Here is a 25,070-nt window from a genome sequence, read left to right on the forward strand (position 1 = left end):
GCTGCTGCTGGTTACTAACTTCAACATCCCCCCCACAAGTGGGACTGGGATCAAAAGAGACAAGGCCCAACTTGGAGATGAGTAATAAGAATGATTTTAAAGGCAGAGATTTGGTAAAAACATCCGCTAACTGCTGAAAGCTAGGAACAAAGGAAGGTGACACAAAACCATCCTTGTAAGCATCCCGAACAAGATGACAGTCCAATTCGATGTGTTTAGTACGCTCGTGGAAGACCGGATTTGCCATGATATGTAATGCAGCCTTATTATCACAATATAAGTCAATGGGAAGAGAGACAGGAACATCAAAATCAGACAGTATGTAGGAAATCCACCGAAGTTCACAAACCGTCGAAGCCAAGCTCCTGTATTCCGATTCTGCGGTAGACCTCGAAACAGTCGTTTGTTTCTTAGTCTTCCACGACACCAACGCATCGCCAAGGAAAATGCAATACCCAGTGAGAGACCGGCGAGAGTCTAGACACGATGCCCAATCGGCATCACAGAATGCACGAACAGTGAATGTGTTTGAAGCTGGAAAATATAGTCCCTTAGAAGGACACCCCTTCAGGTACCGGACCACATGTAACGCAGCTCTCCAATGCGACTCACAAGGTTGATTAAGGTACTGGCTGAGCTGCTGCACCGGATAAGAGATATCCGGCCGAGAGAATCCCAAATAAAGCAAACGCCCAACAAGCCTTCGATAAGAGTCAGACCGAGAAAACAGAGGACCAGAACCTGCAGCTAGCTTCAATCCTGAAGGAAAAGGAGTCGAGGCAGATTTTGCTTGAAGGAGACCAGTGTCCTTCACTATATCCAATACATACTTGGTTTGAGCAATGTACAATCCTGAAGAACTCCGTGCTATCTCAAGTCCAAGGAAATACCGCGCATCCCCCAAATCTTTGATGGTGAATAGGCTGTGAAGATAGTGCTTAACCTCAGCAATTTCAGCAATGGAAGGCCCGTGATGAGAATATCGTCTACATAAACGAGTAAAGCCATGAGACCTGAAGAAGAAGGTTTCACAAATAGACAGTGATCATGTACCGATTGTGTAAAACCATATGAAGTAAGCTTTAAGGTAAACTCGGCCGGCATTCCATTGCCGGGAGGCCTGTTTAAGGCCGTACAATGAGCGTTGTAACTTGCACACCGTATTGGAAGGGACAGTGTATCCTTCAGGAGGCAACATATATATATCTTCTTCGATATACCCATGGAGGAACGCGTTATTTATATCGAGCTGCTGAATAGGCCACGCACGAGCAGCAGCAATGGCAAGGAAAATCCGCACAGTCACAGATTTTGCAACCGGCGAGAAGCTATCCGTGTAATCAACGCCTTCTATTTGACTGAACCCCTTCGCCACCAAACGTGCCTTATGCCTCTCCACCGTACCATCCGCCCGAAGTTTGGTCTTAAAGACCCATTTGCACCCAATGGCACGTTTGCCTGCTGGTAAAGGAGAAAGCTTCCAAGTATTGTTAGCTTCCAAGGCCTTCAACTCTATATCCATGGCCTCTCTCCATTCTCTGTGTTTCACAGCTTCAGAAAAGGACACGGGCTCCTGCAAAACAGACAAGGAGGCTACAAACGACATATATGCAGGGGTATGTGAATGCAGTGAAGAGGGGTGACTGGTGGAACAGACAAAATCATTTAACCAAGTAGGCGGATGAGAAATTCTGGTAGAGCGTCTGAGTGAAGGTGTAGCTGCAGGAACAATTTCTGAGGTTGGAATAGATGGTTCAGATGATGAAGAAGTGTTTGGAGGTTCTGCTAGAGTGCAAGTAGGGAGATCAATAGATGGATGAATCACCGGGAGAGGGCAAGGTGAAGGCTGATCCTGCGAAACAGAGTAAGGGAATATGTCTTCATAAAACTGGACATCTCGAGAGACAATGATATGATTGCTGTCCATGTCATATAGTTTATAACCCTTTTGTGTCATCATATATCCTAAGAGAACACACTTACTGGCTCTAGGATGGAACTTAGACTTGTGGGGATCAACATTGGTGGCAAAACACAGGCTTCCAAAGGTACGAATGTGGTGATAGGTTGGGGAATTTCCAGTAAGTTTTTCGAAGGGTGTTTTCCATTGAAGGATTTTGGAGGGTGTTCTATTGATTAGGTAGGTTGCAGTGAGTAGAGAATCGGCCCAAAATTTCAGAGGCATTGATGCCTGGAAAAGCAAAGCTCGAGCCACATTCAAAAGCTGCCTATGCTTGCGTTCTACTCTCCCATTTTGTTGGGGAGTGTAGGTGCAGGATGTTTGGTGTATGATCCCCATCTCATTGCAAAAGGTTTGACACTCTTTGTTCAAAAATTCAGAGCCATTATTGGACCGAATGACTTTGATTTCCTTAGAGTACTGGGTTCTAACCATGGAGGCGAAGGACTTAAGGACAGAAGGTACTTGAGATTTCTGTTTCAAGAGATAGGTCCAAAGGGAGCGGGAATGGTCATCCAGGATAGTTAATATGTAGCTGCAGTTTGTGATTGTATAGGCAGTGTATGGTCCCCAAACGTCCAGGTGAACTAGATTAAAAGGAGCCTCACTTTGGGATAAGCTCGAAGGAAAACAGGTTCTAACTTGCTTAGCTTTATGACATATCTCACAAGGTTCAATAGATTCCATAGTGACAGAAGTGAGAAAAGGAATTCGTTTCATTATTGGCAAGGGAACATGGCCCAACCTATGATGCCATGTCCGAAGATTACAATGCAAATTTGCAGAATTACAAAGTACAGAGGAATGACAAGAATTTTGATGAGATGACTGTCGGACAACATACAAGTTCTTGTGTATATGTCCCTCAAAGAGGATGGCTTTGCTAATTTGGTCCTGCAATAAACACTTTGAGTCAGTAAAATGGAAAACATAAGAGGTATCACGGCAGAGTTGGCTAACGGACAACAAATTAACAGAGAAAGAAGGAAGATATAGGACTTGAGTGAGTGTGATATGATGATTTAACTGGACAGTGCCAACATACGCAGCGGTTTTATATGTTCCATCAGGGAGATGCACGTGTTTGGGTTGTGAAGGAACAACAAGAGAATGAAATAGATTAAGGTTAGTGCATATATGGTTTGTAGCCCCAGTGTCCAAAATCCAAGAACCCAAATCAATCTTTGAAGGTGTAGTAACATTACCAGCAAATTCGATGTTCTCGCTGCAGGCAAAGTTGGAGTAGTTGGTGATAGGATCACCGGTTGTATTGCTTCTTTGCATCAGTCTGATCAGGTCTGCCATTAAGTCTGTCATCTACTTAGTTATTACTCTCCGCAGAAGTCTGTTGTTCATTTGTCGCTGCAGCTGCAAAAGACTTAACCCCAGGTACTTTCTTCTTCTTCTCATTCAAGGTTTTGTACCAGTCTGGTACTCCATGGACTTGAAAACAAGTGTCTAAAGTGTGACCGGTTCTATGACAATGCGCACAAGTCAGAGTTCTCTTGTCTATGTACGATCTCTTCTTAGTTTGAAACCTCTCAGCACCATTTTTCTTGACCTCCTTTGATGCAAATTGATAAGCCATATGTTGAGGTACAGCAGACGTTTCAGTATGTACTTGCCTTTGCTTTTCAACCGTGAAGACCATAGAGAAAGCTCGTTCTAGAGTAGGCAGAGGATCCTGCATCAGCAACTGACTTCTCTCGCTGTCACACGTCTCGTGTAATCCCATAAGAAACTGCATCAACTGCACGTGTTCGTTCCGTTCTTCAATCGCCTTATTCACCCCACAGGTGCAGCCACCACACGTACACTTTGGACTGGGTGCCAAACTTAACAGTTCATTCCAGGAAGTTTTCAGCTTTGTCACATATGCAGTAAGAGACATGTCATGCTGCGAGATGGAAGAAATCTCGCGTTGAATCCGATAGATCATCGGTCCGTTGCTTCTGCCGTACCGACTTTGTATCTCCAACCAAAGTTCTCGAGATGAGTTAACAAACATAAAGGATTCAACAATTTCTCTGGATATGGAATTCCATATCCAGGAGGTAACCATAAGATCAACAAGACGCCACTGCTCAAATGAAGTTGATCCTATCTCAGGCCTCGGAAATGAGCCATCTATGAAGCCTAGTTTCATTTTTGTACCTAAGGCAACATAGATGGAGCGACTCCATGGTAAAAAATTCGTGCCGTCCAGGGGAGAAGTAGCCAATATCATGCTAGAATTCTCCGAAGGATGTATATAAAGTGCCTCTCGCTCTAGCTGCTCTACCGCAGATCTGTTCGAGCTTGATTCCGCCATAGTTCTGCTGGTTCAATTCAAAGAAAAATCCCAGAGACCTTCATATAGAAGGCTCTGATACCATGTTGGAACGCAAGATCAAAACAACAAATGAAGAACACAGCAATTGGGAGAAGAATGATTTCTCCATTCTCAGTTAACGAAGCTCTGTTGAATCTCTGTTACAGCAGAAGACTTAGACTGATACAACGTATATATGACACTTCACTAAACCACCTAATAACCAACTAACAGAAAAATTAACTACTTGGCCCAATAGGAATACAAATAAATGACGTAGCACTCCACACAAGCAACTTATCAACATTACATCAGTAATACAAAAACGTGTTTCTATCATGCACTTTTCAGCCTGTATCTAAGACTCCAATAGCTTCTTCATCATCACCAGCCTGTTTGGACTTCAACTTCTGCTGCTGCATTTCATGGTGCTGCTGCTGCTGCTGGTTACTAACTTCAACACAACTCCCAGGCCACTTACCAGCCTCTGTCCCTCCCTCATAAACGCAGGTTATTGGATGAAGACTCTTGTGAGGAAGTAGATTTCCAGGGGCTTCCTAAGGATAGCAGGTTATCTGTTCCATTCTAGGATATTACTAATCTATCGGTGGGATCTGCGGGGCAGACTCAGCATTCGCCATGAGTTTGGTAACTGGAACTGTCAGGGTTTGGGAGCCTTGGACAGTTTAGTGTCTCGAGGATCTCATCTAGGACTATCGCCACCCGTTGGTTTTTGTGTCGGACACCAAGTGCTCATCATGCCACAACAATCGTTTGAAGCATAAGTTTGATATGTATGGTTTTAGTGTGGATTCTCGAGGTAAAAGCGGTGGGCTTGCTTTGCTAGCAGACGTTCTCATCTAGAGTTATTCAGTTAACCATATTGATGTATCTGTGAAATTGGATGGGAATCAAGACTGGTGGTGCTTCACTGGTATATCTGGGAAATCGGATATTAGTAGCAGGTTATTCAGTTAACCATATTGATGTATCTGTGAAATTGGATGGGAATCAAGACCGGTGGTGCTTCACGGGTATATATGGGAAATCGGATATTAGTAGCAAGAGAGAACGCACGTGGGATCTCCTTTCTCGACTACAGGGAGAGTCTAATCACTCTTGGTTATGCGCTAGGGATTTTAATGAGATTTTTGATCAATCTGAAAAATCGGGAGGTCCCCAGTGCCCAACATGGCAGATTCGGAGGTTTCGGGAGGCACTGTCCGATTACGAGTTGGTGGATTTGGGTTTTTCGGGCTATCCGTTTACTTGGACTAATAGGCATCCTGCACCACACTATATGGGAGAGACTTGACCGAGCTTGCGCTATCATAGATTGGTCGCTGAGTTTCCCGACGGCTTCACTTTCTCATATTTCAGTCTTCTCCTTCATCTCTTCCATGGTTGTGCACTCTAGTATAATTGGTTTCAAGTTTCTTCAGTAATTACGTTAAATTTGAGAGTAGCTCATTATAACAAAGCAAACCAACATCAAACAGGAAATGCTTTTGGGGCAATTCGAGTCCAGGCCAACATTGTTGTGTTAAATAACATTCACATCCAAAAACAGTCATATTGTCCTCAGCGATCTGCGTTTCATATACAGCAAATGAATAAAAGAGTAGCCACGTAACTTCTTGTTAGTGATTCTTGTATATCTTTAATATTCTCAAGATCTTTATATCTTGGAAGAAAAGAAGATTCTCTGGGTATCTCACGAAAGAGAATGTTTTCGAGGTAAAAAAGAAAAGAATAAAATAAAATCAATTTTGATATTCGAAGTTTATTATTCATTTCACTTTGATACTTGAGTAATTATAAATAACTTAATTGATACTCAAATTTCATAATTAATATCACTTTAATATACAATTGATACTTTTTATTTATTTTTTTTATTATCTTTTTATGTAGGGACCATTTTAACATCGGATACCCAATTGAAAATAATTAATATACTAAACAAAAATTTGAATAAATTTATCAATATATTTTTTCTTTATTTGAACCAGTTTCCAAATTTTATATTGGATTATTATACATGATCATAATATTTTCTTCTATTAATTTTCACTAACTTTATTTATAAATATTTACCAGATAACTCATTGTTTAGTAATTAAGTATAATAAGACCAAAACCCAGGATTTATTGCAACCTCAAAAGAAAAACTCAATTTTCAGTTTAATTTTTGAAAATTTATAACATAAAATTAAAGGGCTTGCATCTAAATTAAGTTTTTGCATTCAAATTTTAATATCTTGATTAAGTACAAATAACTAACTTTGGCGATGAATAGAATCATTTCTTGACTGGACTTATTTGACTATTATCTTAGTTATTTAATAATGAATTTTTTATAAATATAAAAAAAATAAATGTAGTAAAAAATAATATAAATATAATTATAGTGATAATTGACTGGGAAAATAAAACTAGAATGATTAAAATAAAAAAAATAAAACATATTGATTGATATTTATGTGATTTTTTCACAAGTATATTTATTATTTTTTATTTTAAAATATGTTTATTATTTTTTATTTTAAAAAATAGAAAATAACAGAAACTATTAATTGAATATTGAAGTGATATTAATGACGAAAATTATGCACAAAATTTGATTATTTATAAGTATTCGGGTACTAGAATGATATAGTATTTGGGTACTAGAATGATATGAATAATAAATTTTAAAAAGAAAAAGATGGAATGGAGATGATAACAATCAAGATAGCCTCATGATGGACACGCATATTCTTCATGGGGTGGTCCTATTTCCGGGTCCGCTGAGATTCTTGTTCTCACCCATCGTCAATGAATCAAAATGTTGAATTTATTTATATCTATTCCCCCGTCGCTCTCCAACACTCAAAAAGAAGATGGAAAAATTTCAACGGCAATCTGATCATAGGTTAAGAAAATATCCAAGTCACCGGACTCCTCCCTCCCCCTCCCCCTGCCTTCTTTTTATTCCCAGTTCAATGAATGTACTTTTATTTGATTTGAGCATCAGAGAAAATAAATTTAATTTATGAAGCAGACTCCTCCCTATTAATATACGCTGCCACTACCCCCATTTGCTGCCCGCATATATTATCCTCATAGTTACACACAGCAGCTGACAGCGAAGTTGAGGAAGAGAGCGGGAAAATCAGGAGAGATGGCGGAGGAGGGTAAAGGTGTTGTAGCCACGGTGAAGGCAATATGGGTCTATCCGATCAAATCATGCCGAGGAATTTCTATTCCTCAAGCGCCCATCTCTCCCACTGGTATCAATCAATTTTACCCTCTTCAACTTCGCCGTCTTCCAGCTTTTTAACTAATCGGAGTCTCTTCGTACAGGGTCTATTTCGTGCTTCTGGATTACTTTTTACATTTAATTTCTGAATTTTCAACCACTGCGGCACTATACAAAGGCCAACCGCAGTGCAGAATATCTGTATATCTCATACAGAGACAGTTTTGGCTAAACTTCGCACTATTTTTACTCAGAGCTTTCTGGCTCCCCCTTCTCTAAAATTCCTAACTTAGATGTAAACTCTAGATTATTCTGTATAATGTAAAAAGAACTGGAATTCGTGAGAGAATCAGATTGGTGAATTGGCTTGAAAATCTCCCTCTCACAGTAGATTTTCACCAACCTAAACACAAAGTATATCTTTTGCCTGCAACTATTGACTGAATCCCTTCCTTTCTTCATACAAATATAGGATTTCGGTGGGATCGGCAATGGCTTGTGGTGAATTCTAAAGGCAGAGCATATACTCAAAGAAATGAACCGAAGCTTGCTCTAGTTGGAGTGGAACTGCCAAACGAAGCATTTTCTGAGGACTGGGAACCAAATAAGCACTCATACTTAGGTTTGACCACTTTTTTTTTTTAAGTTAAATTTATATACATTATACTACTTTACATGCAACTTCCTTTCTGTTTCTCATTGGTTAATTATTCTCCTCGTTCAAGGATGAGCAGCTAAGTGATAAAGATTCTTCTGTGGTCTAACCGTATAATCAGTTTAGGACGAAAGGATTATTTTCAGATTGACAAATGTTTCTCCTTTGATTACTTATGCTCTGCCCCTAGAAATGAGAATTTTCTTTTCGTAAACTTGCTCAAGATGAACTTTTGTCATTTTACCATATAACCTTAGAATATTGCAGGATTTAGTACATTCGACAAACATTTTTCTTGAATGTTTAAGCTGTTGAGCCTAACAATTTGCTTCCCTTCTCCAGTGATAAAGGCTCCTGGTATGGATGTTCTGAAGGTTCCGATGATGAAATCAGCTGAAACAGTGGATGGCGTCTCAGTGTGGGAATGGTCTGGATCTGCAGTGGATGAAGGAGCTGCTGCTGCTCAATGGTTCTCTAATTATCTTGGGAAGCCCAGTAGACTAGTTCGTTTTAATGATGGTAGAAAACTGAATCCCATGAAATAACAAGTAATCTTTAAAAACAAATTCCAATACGACTGTTTTATCTTGAGATATGATGTATTATTCATAACTGTTTAGTGCTAACATGTATCTCCATATAGGTCCCTTTGTCCTGCTTTAGTTGACGAACATAGTCGTGCCTGGCTTCCTGTTAAAATTGTTTCTAGTCTTTATTTTTTTTCTTTTTCCTCCTCATTGTGCGTATGATGCATTCCAGAATAGAATTTAGTGATAGAGATTATGTTTCATCTCAAGTTCATGGCTAGAAAGAAGCTATTATAATCTTTTGGAGCCCAGATGCAATGTTAACACATGATTGTTTTTTGTTTCCTTCACGCAGCATCAGAGGTACGGCCTGTGGACCCTAATTATGCTCGTGGATACAGAGTTATGTTTTCTGATCAGTACCCATTCCTCTTGCTGTCTCAGGTCTGCCAATTTGACAATTAAGTTCAGCTATATTTCTTGACAGAAAACTTTGATGGTATTATGCACTCTTTTGCAGGGATCATTGGATGCCTTAAATGCTCTTCTGAGGGAACCTGTACCTATCAACCGTTTCAGACCCAAGTATTTGCCTGTTCATGTGCCATTATGTTATCCAAAAGGAGCAAAGCATATAAACTGTGTGCTCAGATGTGTAAAGGAAGCGTCAAAATTTAACTATAGTACTCATAAGAATCTTTTAGGCTATGTTACATGGGGTTTGGTGTGCATGTTTCCTGTGAATATGCATCAACGTCCAAGATACTGATTTTCAATATTTGACGGATTTCCAGACCCAAAAATTGTTGATTTTTTGAGCTCTCTTTTCTAGATCTTATATCATAAAATACTTCACCTAATAAAGCATTTACCTCCACTTATTTTCTCCGTTCTCTATTTGCAATACTCATTTCAAACTAATTGTTGTCAAGTGAAAGCATATAAAAGTTGCTCTTTCCTGCAGTATCGTGGTGGATGGATGTGAACCATTCATGGAAGATTTGTGGACAGAGATCTGGATAAGTAAGTTAAGGTTCCAAGGTGTCAAATTATGCTCTCGATGTAAGGTAAAAGCTCATTCCCTCAACAGTTAGAAATACCCCCACAACACTTCTAGAAATCCTCATGTAACAGGTACCCACAATTAATCAAGAAACTGCGGTAGCTTGCTCTGATCTTACCGAGACTCTGATGAGCTTCCGTTCAGATAAAGTCTTGCGCCCGAACATGAAACAGCAGCAAGGGAGGGTAAATATAGGAGTAGAAGTTCTCATTTCTCCATTAGTTGTCAATTAAGAATTAGATTGTGTGCATGAACTTTATGATTTCTTCAGGTATATTTTGGACAGAACATGGTCTGTATCGACTCCATTACTCAGGGAAACACAAAGATCATCAAAGTGGGAGATCCTGTGTTCGTCCTCAAAATGGTGTCATCTGCCGCTGATGCTGCTGCTTAACTCCTTTGTGATTCCCTCGGCTGTCATTATCGTTTGATGTAATAAGTTTAAGCTGGTTTAGCATACAGTATAGACCGCCTCGGCTCTTGTGATGCTTTTCCGATGTTGCTCTGCAAATTAGAACACCTTCAGTTAGTCTTAGCCTAGGGAAAATGTAATATTCCATGATTTCACGGTGCTTGTGAACCGAAAGGCACTTGGTAGTTGGTACTTACTGAAGTGCTTGTGTTAAGACTTAAGCCTATCATTGATGCATATATAACTGAATGAAGGATGAATATTTTATTTATAGTGTCGTGCTTATTTCAAATTATTATTTAAAGATTGTTGAGAATATTTCTTTTACATTCCGAATATTTGACTAAATGAATTTCAAAACTTAAAATATAGTAGTTATTTGAATTTTGTTTTAAAGCCGAAACCCGTCGCTAAAAATCAACGAATTTGCCAAATAGAGATAAGATGCAGAAGCAGCAAAATAAAGGATAAGAAAGCAAAAGCAGAACGACATTGCGTGTCATCCTACAGCAATGTTTTGGTTTTATTTTCTTTCGGTAATTTACAGCTCTCTTTTTGTTTGTTTTGGACATAGGGGCGGTTGAAATTTCAATCTTTGGCTCATCTGCAATGAAGCATACAAGTAATAGAGCATTTTCCTGAGGGCTCTGAACCCAATCTTCCGATTTTGTCTAAAGATATGGCGCAGCTCCAAGCAACGCTTCTAGGCTAGCCAATTGATCTTGCAGGAAATTGTAGACGGATTCAGTGGTCATGGATGCAACTCTAATGACAACTCCTGCGCCCTGAACATGATAAAGGTCAAATGGAAATAGGGGAAGTTTGAGGGATAACTGATCCTTGGAAAACATACTTTATCACATAATGATTTTTCACGAAGCTCAATATTTGCTTCAAAAGTTTCCAATTAAGCATAGGCAAGAATACTCACTTTTGGGCCAAACGTACTACAAGAAGCAAGGAAACTTGGTTTGGGCAACCGATAACTACTGCCAGATTCTGAGGAACATCCTGCGCTAACTGAAGGAAGGCGGAGTTGCTGAGACATTAATTTCTTCACATCCTCCTGGATTTGACTCTGAATAAGCTTCAACTTTGGCCTAAAACCATGTAAATTTGAGCCTAAGGTAAGGTCTGATAACCAAAACTCATCTTATTCTTATTTTAAAAAGAAACAGAAAACATTATGATACCAGGAAAAATCAAATTACAACAAGACAATAATTTTGTTCCTACCCCAAAAGAACTATCATGGCTATTACTTGGTAGTCTTGCAGTCGCTCAGAAATACCGCCATGTCTTCCATGCTCTAATGACGTCTGCAACAAAATTAGAACAATTCAGGAAACAAGGGAATTATATCTAGAAGGACCAGATTCATGAGGCTCACTTCGAATCAATTATACTATCATGTTCTAGCCAGTGTAGCTAAGCAAATCTTCTGCTGGGTCAAGAAGTAGTGCAAATTGGCAGATCAATAGTTACATGAAACTCCAACAAAAAGTTGAGATGAATAAGAAGCGGCAGAAAAAGGAAAAAATAATGGAGGGATATATATTTTGCCAGTCTTAAATGATTGCGTAAAATCTATGCAAGTCCATAGAGCAGTTGCCAGATCATCAAGCTCAGTGTTGTCATGATTTAACATATAAATTCCCTTCTAAAGCAGTAAAACTTTGTTAAACCAAAGTATAATGGTACAGACACACAAAAGAACCAGTACCGTGTCAAGAAATAAAGTCTCATTGCCTTGTAAAAGAATATGGTTTGTGCTCTTATAATGAGAAAAAGCCCACTTTTCGCCTCTTTCATGGCGGCCGCTGGTTATCCAGTCAACAAGAAGCAAGCTTGATTCAGGTACGACTTTGAAGTTTTGTATTTGAGAATACTTTGCAGTGGAAAAACAAGTTACTGGATCTGGAATAACGACCAAAAGTGCGCCTTTTCCGATGCTAGCCTATTGCATGGAATAGATTAGTCACCATTAAACGATTTTTCAAGGCGATTCAAACATAGGATGAAGAAAAATGCGAGAGTATGTTTTAGGTCTTTCCAAGGCCACCATTATATTTTCTCCAAGAAGCTCTGAAGTTGTGTTGTAAAATGTAACCACCAGTACCAGCAGCAGGGCACCAATTTCCCTAAATCGTATTCAAATATAATGAGCTTACCATTATAAGTGCCCTCAACCCCCGACGCCAAAAGTAAATCGAAAATTGACAGCTTAGAGACAAACAATTGACGAAAATTCAAATAGCTTGTACATCACACAAGTATCATAATAGGGGAAAATGTTAAATGTGTTTCAACGAACTGCAAATTTGAGAGAGCGTCATTACTTCCATTTTCTGTTGAGAACATTTTGATCCTACAGACTTGTAAACCTGCGTAGAAACTTCCAAATAAATATTTCAGCAAACTGGATTATAAAAGCATAAAGGTATCAGATAAACATATTTTTCCCAAATTGAAACTATAACCCACGAAGAGCAAGAGAAGTGAACTGAAGAGAGAAAAATAGTGAACCTTTGTAGAAGATTGAGTGGTCAAAACAGCAGTAGCGCCATCCCCGACCGTAACATCACAAGCCATCGAATCCCCCTACGTTTTCACACGCCAATGAATACGTAAAATGTATACATGTGCCCAGGAACACTAAAAAGTAATCAAACATACAGAGACAACGCCTCCACCGTAAGTGATGGTGTAAATCCACACAGCATCGGCTTTGGAGGATCCCGCCTGACAAAAGTGAAATCCACGTCGAAGATAGCACAAGATTTGATTTGTGTTGAATAATAATCAAGAATACCTTATTGGGGACGATGAATTTGAAGGGGTACTTTGAGAAACAGCGGGTCAGCGTTGACCTGCCTTCTACCCTCTCCACCACCAGCTTCCCTCTCTCCATTATTGGATATATTTTTAATATATTTAATTCTAGTTCTTCACAGTGGACAATGTCTGTTGGCGCTTAACACTGACTTATGGACAAAGGTGAAGAAGTCTCGGCCTAGAGTAAGAGGCTGTTTTGGCTGATTTATAAGCTCTTACATATTATAAAATATTTTAGAAATTTATAAAATATTGTATCTAATTTAAAAATAAATTTTAAAGTATTTAGATGCAATATCTTATAAGATATTAGGTTATTTGGCATAATAAGATCTTATACTAGTAAAATGACTAAAAAGAAAATGATACTAAGATGTTGGATCTTATTTTAAAAATAAATTTTTAAAGTGTTTGGATAAAACATCTTACAGGATGTTAGGTGGTTTGGTATAATAAAGTTTTTTATTAGTAAAATAACTAAAAAGAACATTATATCATTACAATTAAATAAATTGTTATTTGCAGGTTGTTGCAAGAACCTCTCTAGCACCGGTAGGAGGATCCACCCCAGCTTTGCCCCCAGGGTGATGGATCCATTGGTTGACCCTCCAAGCGAAGCACCTCCTTGAACACCACATCAGGTGAACTTTTCCTAGTCTTGCTGGGTGCAATCCAATAGGTGATTGCAGCAACCATTTGGGAACAGATGGCAATACTGGTACCTGCCCGCTCAGTCCTTGTGGTAGAAGCAGGCATCCCTCAAGGAGGGATAGAAGGAAGTCCACCAGAAGGAGACATCGCTGTAACCAGGGCCCGCTAACGGTGATGCAAAGGCTCCCTCCATCAGCTCCCAAAGAGTTTCCTCAACAATGGCTAGCTCAACTGGAGTGCCTTCAAAAAGACCTCCAACACGTGCAACACCAGATAGCAAGAGTCCCAGGAGAGGAACAGTAGGGTATCCCATTCGCAGACGTAGTGATGGCGGATGAGCTCCCTGCTATTGTTAAGTCGATTGACCCTCAAGAACACCTCTCGTGTTTTGAGAATGTAGCCTTTTTGCACAAATACGCTGACGGGATCAAGTGTCGAGCTTTCCTCACCACTTTCACCAAGGCCACGCAATAATAGTTTAACCAGTTACCCGCCGGAGCAATAGAAAGCTTCCAGGAGTTTAGATCCCTCTTTCTGCATCAATTGGCCAGTAGCCAGAAGCTTCAGAAGATGGAGCTTAGTTTTTTTGCCATACGCAAAAAGGATAATGAGCCGTTGAGGGAGTATCTGTAAAGGTTCAACACTGTGACCTTAGAAGTACCTTCCGCCACACAAGAAGTGAAGGACAGCGCCTTCTCATAAGGACTCCTGGACGGGAATTTCTTCATGGAGGCGTCTTTCAAGGAAAAATGTAAGGAACGTCCTTGTCAAGAAAGTATGAGAGTGCCTCCATCAGAAATCTAAAGGGAACCTTTTATCATAACAAGACCTAAGGATTCTAGCATATTAAGAGAATAGCATTATTCTAAAATATAAGCATCAAGTATGGAAGGAATGATTAGCAATATCGCATTTCAAGCCCCTGGCCTAAAACTATTGCCAGGGGCAAACCAAGGAAGCAATATCCAAACAAAGTAGAAAATTAAAATCGTCTCATCCCTATTTCAGATGGGGAAAAATAAGTAAAGCAAGGAAAGTAAAGATTATTCCATCAAACTGGTTTAAAAGTCAATCACATTACATCTTCGGGTTTTTCCCCACAAGAGGGGTCTTCTGTGTCTTTCTCAAGAGGAGCATCAACAGTAGGCGCTATAGTTGTAGGAGGAGATGCATTAGTGGCCAGATGATAATGAGGTCCTTCTTCCTTATCATTTGAGGTGCCTCCTCCCTAGAGATGCCCCGTTGTGGTATCAATTGCTGCTTCGTCTTGGGGATTCCTTATTTCTACCTTGACCTCCCCCAATAAGTTATCCAAATTTCTTTCTACAAAAATTCTGCAAAGATCAGCACGAAGTTAGAAAGAAGTATGAACAGAAGGCCAAGAAATAAACCAACCTAAGTTTTGGGGGAGGACTCCCTCAAATGGGATGAAGGGTTCGGCAAAGGGATTGGGCGAATTGTATAAAACTGCGACAAGATTAAGGAAGGAAGGCTCCTCTCTTGCAGGGTGGTACCCTTGAGCCTGGAATTGCTCTTTGCAGGTTGTGAAGTCATGCTTAAAGAAGGGTCCTGCTATCTTGGCCACTTCCTACTGATTTTCTACATACCTCTTGAAGTCCTTCAGGCGGCTTTCCTAATAGGCCTTCAGATAATTTTTTCCATCCTCAGAATGGGGGAAGTACATCACTACTTTCTCCACCTCCTTCTTCAGTGCGCTCTCGTGGCTAGCTACATCCTTCTGCAGTTTCCTTACCTCTTTCTCCAATTGCTAATAGCGGCTCGACATCTCCTACTTGGTTCCCTTAATTTAGCATTCTCACTTCCCAGGCACTCTATCCTATCCTCCAACTTTCGCTTTTGAACATTGTTTGGTGGGATAGGATGAACCCCATGAGGCCTAGAAGAGAGTTCCTCATAGATAAAGGCGACCTACAAAAAGCAAGAACTATCAGAAGAATGTACACAAGGAAGAAAATAGAATACAAAAGGGAGGGTACCTTAAAGATGTAGAGAGCTCTCATCCTTTCCAGTTCTTCCTTTGAAAGAGGAGACAAGAGTTGTTTGTCCCCAGGAGATAAGACCTATTTCCTAAAATCCACAACCAAGGAGACATTCTCCTTATCCTAATCGAGCAGGTGGTGGCTGTGGAGGCAAACAGAGGACGCGCAGAAAGATCTAGGAGGGGTATCTATGTTCTTCCTTTGAAGGAGGAACTAGAGGAGACATGGAGGAAATGTGGGAAGGAGGGCCCCCATAGAGCCTGTGTGAGGTTTCTTGGAGGAACTCCCAGCTACTAGACCAGGAGAGAAGGAGGAAGGTCGTTTGCCTCTTGAATCACTAGAAGCAGGAGCCCCTTTGAAAGACTTTGGAGTTGGGATCCCACCAGTGCAACCCCCCATTACGTGATCCTTCATAAGATTGTTGAACATTATGTTCTCTACACACAAACAAAGAGGATCAACACTTCAAGAAAGCATAAAGAATGAAATGCAATGACACAAGAACTAAAAAAAATAAAATACCTAAGGAATCCCCCAAGGGGGCTCCATTTTAGGGGCCAACCTGAAGTGCCCCAACAACCTCTCATCAATTAAGGACTGACAGTCATAAGGGGACGCATTCAATTTTTTGAATAAGGAGGACAATATTGTTGTCCTTGGTCCTGCATACGCAGGGGAAGAGTCTCGCAGATCCATTGTTTTGGGAAAGACCAAGCATGAGGGGGGAGAATGAAAAAATAACTATTCTTCCGGTGTTTAGGAGGATGTGGGGGATGCAAGATGGATAACTCCTATCGGGAGACGAAACAAAAGAACCCTTTTTAAGCCTTTATGAGGCGATAACATTAGCAAAAAGATGAGCAGTTACAGGATGTCCATGGAAACGAAGAACTATAAAAAATCCAGTCAAAATCTTGAAAGAATTTGGAGTTAACTGATTTAGAGGGACTTGAAAAATCTTTGCAAACTTAGAATAAAACAGAGGGATAGGAAAATGTAGAACCGGTCGTAGTTATGCAGTGAAAAAATATAAACAGTTAGGAGGAGGATGAAAAGGGTGACTCATCGGAAAAAGGGGTATATATAACAAAAGTAGGAGGAACATAGCACTCTTGAAGAAGTTGGCCTATGGAGGAGGTTCGTAGAGTGGAAGGCCCCCAGTCTGTTGGTAACTGAGGAACCCTCTCTTCCTCTCCTTCAAGGATTGTTCCTTCTTCCTCTCCTGAAGGAGGCCCAGATGTCTTATCCTTAGAAGAACACTCAAGCGTCCATGCCTCCCCAGGCGGGGACCTTATTCATTTGTGTCCTCATCTATTAAACAACGGGCAACAGTGGTGGTCTGCCTCAGGCTCCTCCTCTGGCCCCTTCCAAAACGAGGCAGAACAGAGTTTGCCCTCTTGAAAGTCGCCTCAGAGGGATCATTGCTCAAGAAAGTCTCTTTAAGGAAGCATAGAGACTTGTTGGAAGTAGACATTCTTGAAGAAACGACGAAACTCTAAGGAATGAATAATGGAGGGAGATCCTAGTGCCTCAAAGAAAACTTTTTGAAAGAAGGAGCAGGAAACCAAAAGTTGTTGATGGAGGAGTTTTTAACCCACGTTCCCTGGTAACTGCTAGAGTGAGGGTGGTTACCACGCGTGTGGGAGAGAAGTCACCAAACGTGATTGTTGCAGTTACCAAAGGAACGCACCTCGCCTGCTATAATTACAGCCATCAAACCGGCCTGATAAAAGGCTGAGGATACACTTTTTCCAAGAGTCTGCAACATGCTAAGAGAAAGGAAGGCACCAGGTTAGCGAAGACAGATCCCTCCTTCTCAGATTACAGGGACTCTAAGAGGTAGGAAGCACTCTCCTTCCTTAAGACGCCAGGCTAATGAAGATGGGTTCCTTCTTCTGATGATACAAGGACTCTACTCTAAGGAGCTAAGAGACATCCTTCTTCCTTAGAGTGGGAGAGACTGAATGATGGGTATGAATCAAAATCAATTGGCCCAAGAAGAAACGCTAAGCCCAAATCAGGCCCGCCAGCCCATAAGGGAATTAGCCCGCCCAAGGGTGCTGGACTTAGCCTAAGAAGGAAGATTCTGTAGTAGCAGGTTCGACCCAAGAGAGAAGCCCACTAGGCTCAACCAAGAAGGAGCCTACCACCCCAGAATCTATCCAAGAAAGAAGTCTGCCTCATCAAGCTTGGCCCAAGAAGGAGGCCCAGTACGAAGGCCTGTTGCACCCTTTTGATGCCAGCCCTAAAAAAGGAATGTGCTTTCAAGAAATTGGACTCTTAAGCGTAAGAGGACTTCTTGCAAGACAAGAGTCTTCACGAAGAGGGATTCCTTCCTCATCTGAAGACGTGCTGCTCAAAAAGGGGATAACGTGCAACTTTATCCACCGGGATCCCACCTTTTTTCTCGGATACACAGTTCTCTCCAGAGTCCCTTTGAAGAAGGGTTCCTCTATAAATATGGGTGGCACCCCTCAACAGGCCCCCCTTCAACAATCTGGAAACTCTCTTGAGCTCTCTCTCACTTTCAACTCGTGTTTTAACTTACGCAATCCTTATTTCTATCATAATTTCTCATTATATTATATTTATATTTATATTTATTTATTCTTAAATTCGAGATTAACTTAAATATCAGAGTGCTAATGTGTTGTTTTGCAGGTCCTTTTTCTCAAGTACTTTCACTCAATTAGCTCAAATTCAACATCAAAATCCAAGGACTTTAAACATGTGCTAAAATCACACGCATCAGGAATATTTTTTATTTTTAATTAAATTTAGATATATATATATATCTATATTGTTATCGTTATGTAAAATAATTAACTAGTTGGTAATATAATATAAATCTCATTTTGATATCTAATAATATTTAAATTTGATGGGTATGGTCCAAGACGAAGTGTTAAACCCAAGTCAGGCCCACCAGTCCAGAGGAGAGGTAGCCCGCCCAAGGGCGCTGGGTTTAGCGCAAGAAGGAAGCACCCTGCAGCATGGTTCAGCCCAAGAGGGAGACCCAGTAGGCTCAGCCCAAGAAGAAGGCCCCCCCACACCAGAGTTTGTTCAAGGATGAAGCCCACCTCATCAATCTTGGCCCAAGAAGGAGGTCCAGTACGAAAGCCTGTTGTTTCCTTCCAAGTCCAACCCAAGAGAAGGAAGGTGCCCTAAAAAACCTAGATTCCTCACCCCAAGAGGACTCCCTGCGAGGCAGGAATCTTCACAAGGAAATAGTCCTCCCTCATCCGAAGACTTGCTACTCAAAAAGCAGATAAAGTGCAACCTTATCCCGCCTTCCTCGCCATACGCAGAGCCTAGGACTCTTGTTATAGAGGGACTCCTCCTCTAAAATATGGGGGCACCCCTCAACGGATTCCCCCTTCTACAATCCAAAAATTCCCTAACTTTACTTTATCACTCTACAATTCGTGCTCTTGCATACAAAATTCTTATTTTTATCATAATTTTTCGTCATAATTTATTTCTATATTTATTCATTCTTAAATTCGGGACTAACTTAAGCATCATAACGCTAACGTGTTATTTTGCAGGTTCTCTTTCTCAAGAGCTTTCACTCAATCAACCCAAATCCTACATCAAGATCCAAAAAATTTGAACCCCCGCTAAAATCGCACACATCAAAATTATTTTCTATTTTTTATTTACATTAGATGAGTGTACCATTGATTATCTTCCTCCAAAGGTTCACTCAATTTTTTAGATAAATTTACTTAGTCAAATAATATAAATTTATTTCAATATACCATATATTTTTGAACTTTTATAAGTATTAATTACTTTAGATTTTATTTTAGATTATTTGTAAATTATTAAACGTAAATGGAACTATTCATAGTTTTATTATTTATTTTTTGTTAATACAACAATACTCGTATACCTTCGCACGGTTGCTAGCTAATTCTTACTGTGAGTGCTCTTAACGAAGTGGGCAGATTTTGGGTTCCGTTAGCGTGATGCTCTCGAAAACGGCCCAAGTTATACGATTTCAGGTTTTGGGATGATTAGGACCAAGCCACGTCACTTTCCCAGCTCAAAACATGGTTCTTTCTTCCCCACAGTGCGTTTTCGGTCCTTTCTCTCCAAACCATCCTATCTAAACCTAATTGAATTTCTGCTACAAAAAAATGTGGTTCTGGAGTAGATTCCGCGAGAGCTCGGTTTTTGTCAGTGAAACCCGTAATTAGAGGAATGCCCATCTCCACATCTAAGGAAAAGTGCTCAACTCTCAGGCTCTTCTTTATACCTAGTAAGTCTCACTGTCAACTCTTCTCTGCAAAGCCCTCTCCTACTGCTCAGCATTTGAATGAAAGTCCTGAGCCCCAGCTTCGGCATAGGAATGGTACCTGTTCTCAAGAATCGCGCTCTAATTTTGAGGGTCCTCCAATTTCTGATACAATATTCAGAGATTCCAGGAAGTTGGGCTCTTACAGACGGGGTGACTCCACATTCTACTCTCTTATTGAATACCATGCAAAATATGGCGATTTCAGGTCCTTGGAGATGGTCCTTGAACAGATGAAGCGTGATAAAAGAGCTTTTCTTGAAAAGAATTTCATATTAATCTTCAGAGCTTGTGGGAAAGCGAATTTGCCTCTTAAAGCTATTGAGTTATTTGATAGAATGGTAGATGAGTTTCAGTGTAAACAAACTGTTAAATCTTTTAACTCTGTCCTTAATGTGATTATTCAACAAGGTTTGTACCGTCATGCTTTGGAGTTCTATGATTATGTTGTCAAGAAGCAGAAGAATATTTCCCCAAATGTCTTGACATTTAATTTAATGATCAAAGCGCTATGCAAGTCCGGATGGGTGAGTAGGGCTGTAGACTTATTCAGGGAAATGCCTATTCTAAAGTGTGACCCTGATGTATTCACTTATTGCACATTGATGGATGGCCTGTGTAAAGACAATAGGATTGAAGATGCTGTGGCTTTGTTGGATGAGATGCAAATAGAAGGGTGTTCTCCAACTCCAGCAACATTTAATGTGTTGATTAATGGGCTTTGCAAGAAGGGGGACTTAGCCAGAGCTGCAAAGCTACTCGACAATATGGGGTTGAAGGGCTGCACTCCAAATGAGGTTACTTACAACACACTCATACATGGGTTGTGTCTCAAAGGAAAGCTGGACAAGGCAGTGAGTCTTTTATCCCGGATGTTGTCAAATAAACTTATTCCAAATGATGTTACTTATGGAACCATTATAAGTGGGCTGGTTAAGCAGGGAAGAGCTGTTGATGGTGTGCATGTGTTAATGGCAATGGAGGAAAGGGGCTATAGAGCAAATGAGTACAGTTATTCAGTGCTTATTAGTGGATTGTTTAGAGAAGGAAAATCTGAAGATGCATTAAAATTGTGGGGCAAGATGATAGAGAAGGGATGCGAGCCCAATACAGTTGTTTATAGTGCTCTTATAGATGGTTTATGTCGAGACGGAAAGCCTTATGAAGCTGAAGAGTTTCTTTTTCAGATGATTAATGTAGGCTACAAGGCAAATGCTTTCACTTACAGCTCCCTGATCAGGGGTTTCTTTCAGGTGGGAAAGAGTGATAAGGCAATTCTTTTATGGAAAGAGATGTCTGAGAAGGATTGCAAGGATAATGAGGTTTGTTACAGTGTACTTATTCATGGCTTGTGTAAGGATGGGAAGTTGAAAGATGCTCTGATGATATGGAAGCATGTGCTGGCTAAAGGATTGACACCTGACACTGTAGCTTATAGTTCCATGATCCATGGTCTGTGCAATGCTGGGTCAATAGAACAGGGTTTGCACTTATTTAATGAGATGCTATGTAAAGCGTACAACTCCAGACCTGACGCAATCACCTTCAATATACTTATTAATGCTCTGTGCAGACAGAATAGGATTTCCCATGCTATTGATCTTTTAAATAGCATGTTAGATCTAGGCTGCAATCCTGACTCAGTTACATGCAAAATATTCTTGAAAACTTTAAAGGAGAAGGTTGATCCACCGCAAGATGGTAGAGAGTTTCTAGATGAGCTAGTACTAAGGCTATACAAACAACAAAGAATAGTTGGAGCATCCAAAATTATAGAAGTGATGCTTCAAAGTTTTTTGCACCCGAAAGTATCCACTTGGGAGAAAGTTGTTCGAGAGATCTGTAAACCAAAGAAAATTCTAGCAGTAATTAACAAGTGTTGGGTCGAATTATTCTTCTGAGTTGATGTGTGAAACTTTTCTTCGGGTATGACTTGTAACTCCAGAGTGCCCTTCAAAAATATTATTAGTTTTATTTCTGGAGTACCGGTTCTTGGGCTTCCTTACTCGCTGCTAATTTCCTGGAAAAGGTAGAAACTTTGATTGGTGTAGTCGCTGTAAGTTATTAAAACTTCTTACTTCCATCACAGTACAATCTGGTTCTTAACTCAAACTTGTTTGTGATCTATTCATGATTTGAAATTTTTACAGGTAGTGTTATCCCCTGAAATCAGGCAGCTGAGTCTGAAATATCCCCATGTCACTACATACAAAATAGACATTGATAAGGTGAAACAGGTGTACTGATATCATTATCTTTTCTGGTTATGGTAAAGCACTTCTGAAGACTGCCGTATACCTTCATCAGCCTTATAGCAATTATTGAACTTATGAAATGTGCAGGAGGGGCTGGAAAATGCATTGGGCAAGCTAAAAATTCACTCTGTGGTAAAACCAGCCTTGTTCTTATTCACTTTGTACTGTCCTCTGGTGTTTTCCATAACAAACAGGAATTTTTTAAACATGGAAAAGTTTGTGTAATGGTGCCTGTAGTTCATAGTTTAATTATTGGATGGTGATTTACTTGAATTGCCCCCATTCTAGAAAATTAGAGGAAGAGTAGCATGCTCAACACTGTAGTGATTGATCCTTCCAAGTTGAGTTGATTTTATTTATTGTATAATGTTCTTGTTTGGAGCAATCATATTGACTTGAGAAAACCTACAGCAGGAGAAAGTCTTTGTTGTTCAGCTTTCTTGAATTTACTTTTATTATATCAATAGTAAATAATTTTGTTCTTTCATTTACTCTGTCGTAGTACCTGGAAAAAGCTTTTTTCTCGTTTTTAAATTTGATCTTATTAATCTTTTTTGGTCCCCCAATTAATATGGAGTTGCTTTTCTTGGCATTTATATGGCGAAGAAAATGCGTACATGCTATATATTTGAGTGTATGGTGTACAGAAAATTGGGCTCTAACTGTACTTATTTGGGTCGTTTTGTAAGTATGGATTCACGGGGTATGCACTTGGACTGTGAGTCTTGGATCTTAGGGAAATGAAAATGGCACTTATTCGTTACAAATTGTAATGTGATCCCTAAGTCAGTGAATCGTGGTTTGTTGCTTCTCGTCAGGCTCACATTTGGGCCAGTAGCTAAATTGCTTGTCTGAACCACGCGAATTTAAAAAAACCCCTCTTTAAGCGCAGTTTCCAGGCATTTTCATTGGCTCACTAGTCACTCAACTCCGCCTTATTCATAAAGCTTTCTCTTTTCCTCTCGCAGGCCTAGCCAACTACTACTGCTGTTGCTACTAAAAACTATAAAATTATAACAACTCGTCAAATTCATAAACATGCTGTGTCTGTTTCAGCACGTCGCTATCCCAATTGTTCAATACACTACCGTCACGTCAGAAAAGGCAGTTAGAGCCTCACACCTGTTACATACATCAGCGCTTCTCCAGCCCATTCATGACCGACTTATCGCAGAGTTAGCAAACAGATTCCCTCGGCCCTCTCAAATAAAAAACAAATATTTTGTCAAGACACCGCAAAAACAAAAAATATCTGATGAGTGTCGAAGTCACCAAAAATAATTCTTACAACACTTGTGAAAGTGGGAGTAGGGTCGAATCCACAGGGATTGGCTTTAAGTTGATTTCTTTAAGAGAAATAGAAAATAATGGGGGGAGATTTGATGGTAAAAAGAAATAATCAAAAACTAAATAAATAATTAAAAATACCTGGTGGAGATATATGAGGGAGATTTTCCGGTTAAGGCTAGGATTATACTTGATTCTTGTAAGTTGATCATTGATGCAAGAATAACACATGTATGGACAAATAAACCAGTTATGATCGTTGGTACGACCTAACAACCTCACCTTTCCTTACCTTTTCGTTAGCCAAGGTACGACCGTTGGCTAGATCTCTAATTAACAGACAACCTTGGGAATGTCCACAAGATTTAATCTATTAACAGCATTAAGAGTTAGAAAGGCCTGATTCTAATCAACAAACTCCTACGAGGACAATTCGTTTAAACTAAATCATGCATTCCTCATAACATAACTAAATACTGTGACATAACCAATTATGCTACGTTGCTACTAAGCATTGAACTAAATAAACATAAATAAACAATTACACGGATTTATAAAGTCCAATTAGCTAAGCAAACCTTCTTGATAATGAACAACCGGCTGAATCATTCATAAATCAGACGTTTGTAATTAAAGCACAGAGAATAACATGAATATTTGCTTGACAAGTGTAGAACGCAGATTAGATCTCACTTGTAATTAAAGCACAGAGAATAACATGAATATTTGCTTGACAAGTGTAGAACGCAGATTAGATCTCACAATATAATGGAAATCAAGCAATCACCATACCTTAACCAGGAAATAAGGAATTTAGCCGGACATATTAATGGAAGAACACATTAGAAAGTGGAATTCCATTAATTCCGGTAGTAAAATAAAATAAAAGAGAAGAGATGAACAGAGAATTCTATAGAGTTCTAAGATAAAAACTGAATGTCTTCTAATGAAGAGATTCCCCCTATTTATAATAAAAGTTCCCTACGAATCTAGATGTAGTGGGGGGATAGATATGTGATAAACTTTAAAAAGGTAAAAAGATTACAAAAGATAAGCTTAAAAGAATCCTTTCTAAATCTAAACACTTGATTCCTTTATCTCTTGGGGAAATCGTTCGTGCTTATCCTTATCCCGGGTTGACTACTCCATTAAGCGTGGGCGCACTTTGTCAATTTTGCAGAAACGCCCTTGTAATCTTCCTTTTTGCTGAATATGCAATAAAATCACATAACTAGGAATTTTTGGCTTAAAAAGGAAGATTAAATTGCTATAAAATCATTATAATTGCAGAGTTATCAATATCCATATTATTATTAGCAGCAAACCAAAAGTTTTCAGTTGAACCCACATTACTTAATCAAACTGAAACCTCAAGCACGAGATCTTCGTCATTTTACTTCATCCTTTTCTAGCCATCAATGATCAATGTCTTTAGAGCTGACAAAGTTATCAGAGAACTAAACTATCTGTTTCACTCTCACAACCAATATAATAGCAAGGACCGGCAAAATGTGTGTTTTTTTTATTTCCTTTTCTGGATGACAGAGTCAATTAACAAAGAAAGCCGTCA

General features: G+C 39.7%; 4 protein-coding genes across 8 annotated transcripts; 2 read left to right on the forward strand and 2 right to left on the reverse strand.

Annotated features, from left to right (window-relative positions):
* LOC105167532 lies at positions 3,282 to 4,271 on the reverse strand. The gene has a single exon (XM_011087302.1). The coding sequence runs from the start codon at positions 4,269 to 4,271 to the stop codon at positions 3,282 to 3,284; it is 990 nt and encodes a 329-aa protein (XP_011085604.1).
* On the forward strand, positions 7,041 to 10,443 carry LOC105167223 (mitochondrial amidoxime reducing component 2). Its single transcript, XM_011086844.2, has 8 exons — positions 7,041 to 7,543; positions 7,985 to 8,134; positions 8,510 to 8,686; positions 9,050 to 9,138; positions 9,215 to 9,279; positions 9,659 to 9,761; positions 9,829 to 9,942; positions 10,029 to 10,443. The coding sequence occupies exons 1-8, from the start codon at positions 7,435 to 7,437 to the stop codon at positions 10,152 to 10,154; spliced, it is 933 nt and encodes a 310-aa protein (XP_011085146.1). The 5' UTR covers positions 7,041 to 7,434; the 3' UTR covers positions 10,155 to 10,443.
* Positions 10,634 to 13,159, reverse strand: LOC105167224 (urease accessory protein D). Of its 3 annotated transcripts, XM_011086846.2 has the most exons (8): positions 12,985 to 13,156; positions 12,849 to 12,914; positions 12,699 to 12,773; positions 12,512 to 12,556; positions 11,896 to 12,129; positions 11,409 to 11,491; positions 11,104 to 11,272; positions 10,634 to 10,957 (listed from the first exon to the last, which is right to left on the reverse strand). In XM_011086846.2, exons 1-8 carry the CDS (start codon positions 13,081 to 13,083, stop codon positions 10,844 to 10,846), a joined length of 885 nt encoding a protein of 294 aa, XP_011085148.1. In that variant the 5' UTR covers positions 13,084 to 13,156; the 3' UTR covers positions 10,634 to 10,843. The 3 variants fall into 3 exon arrangements, with proteins under 3 accessions (XP_011085148.1, XP_011085149.1, XP_020551666.1); XM_011086847.2 differs by lacking the exon at positions 12,512 to 12,556 and having other exon boundaries at positions 12,985 to 13,159; XM_020696007.1 differs by lacking the exon at positions 11,896 to 12,129 and having other exon boundaries at positions 12,985 to 13,159.
* On the forward strand, positions 19,624 to 22,493 carry LOC105167225 (pentatricopeptide repeat-containing protein At4g20090-like). 3 transcript variants are annotated; one of them, XM_011086849.2, is made up of 3 exons: positions 19,624 to 22,014; positions 22,109 to 22,186; positions 22,301 to 22,493. In XM_011086849.2, exon 1 carries the CDS (start codon positions 19,865 to 19,867, stop codon positions 21,857 to 21,859), a length of 1,995 nt encoding a protein of 664 aa, XP_011085151.1. In that variant the 5' UTR covers positions 19,624 to 19,864; the 3' UTR covers positions 21,860 to 22,014; positions 22,109 to 22,186; positions 22,301 to 22,493. The 3 variants fall into 3 exon arrangements, with proteins under 3 accessions (XP_011085151.1, XP_020552174.1, XP_011085150.1); XM_020696515.1 differs by having other exon boundaries at positions 19,624 to 21,987; XM_011086848.2 differs by having other exon boundaries at positions 22,109 to 22,493.

This window comes from Sesamum indicum, linkage group LG8, assembly GCF_000512975.1.
Source record: "Sesamum indicum cultivar Zhongzhi No. 13 linkage group LG8, S_indicum_v1.0, whole genome shotgun sequence".
Taxonomy (NCBI): domain Eukaryota; kingdom Viridiplantae; phylum Streptophyta; class Magnoliopsida; order Lamiales; family Pedaliaceae; genus Sesamum; species Sesamum indicum.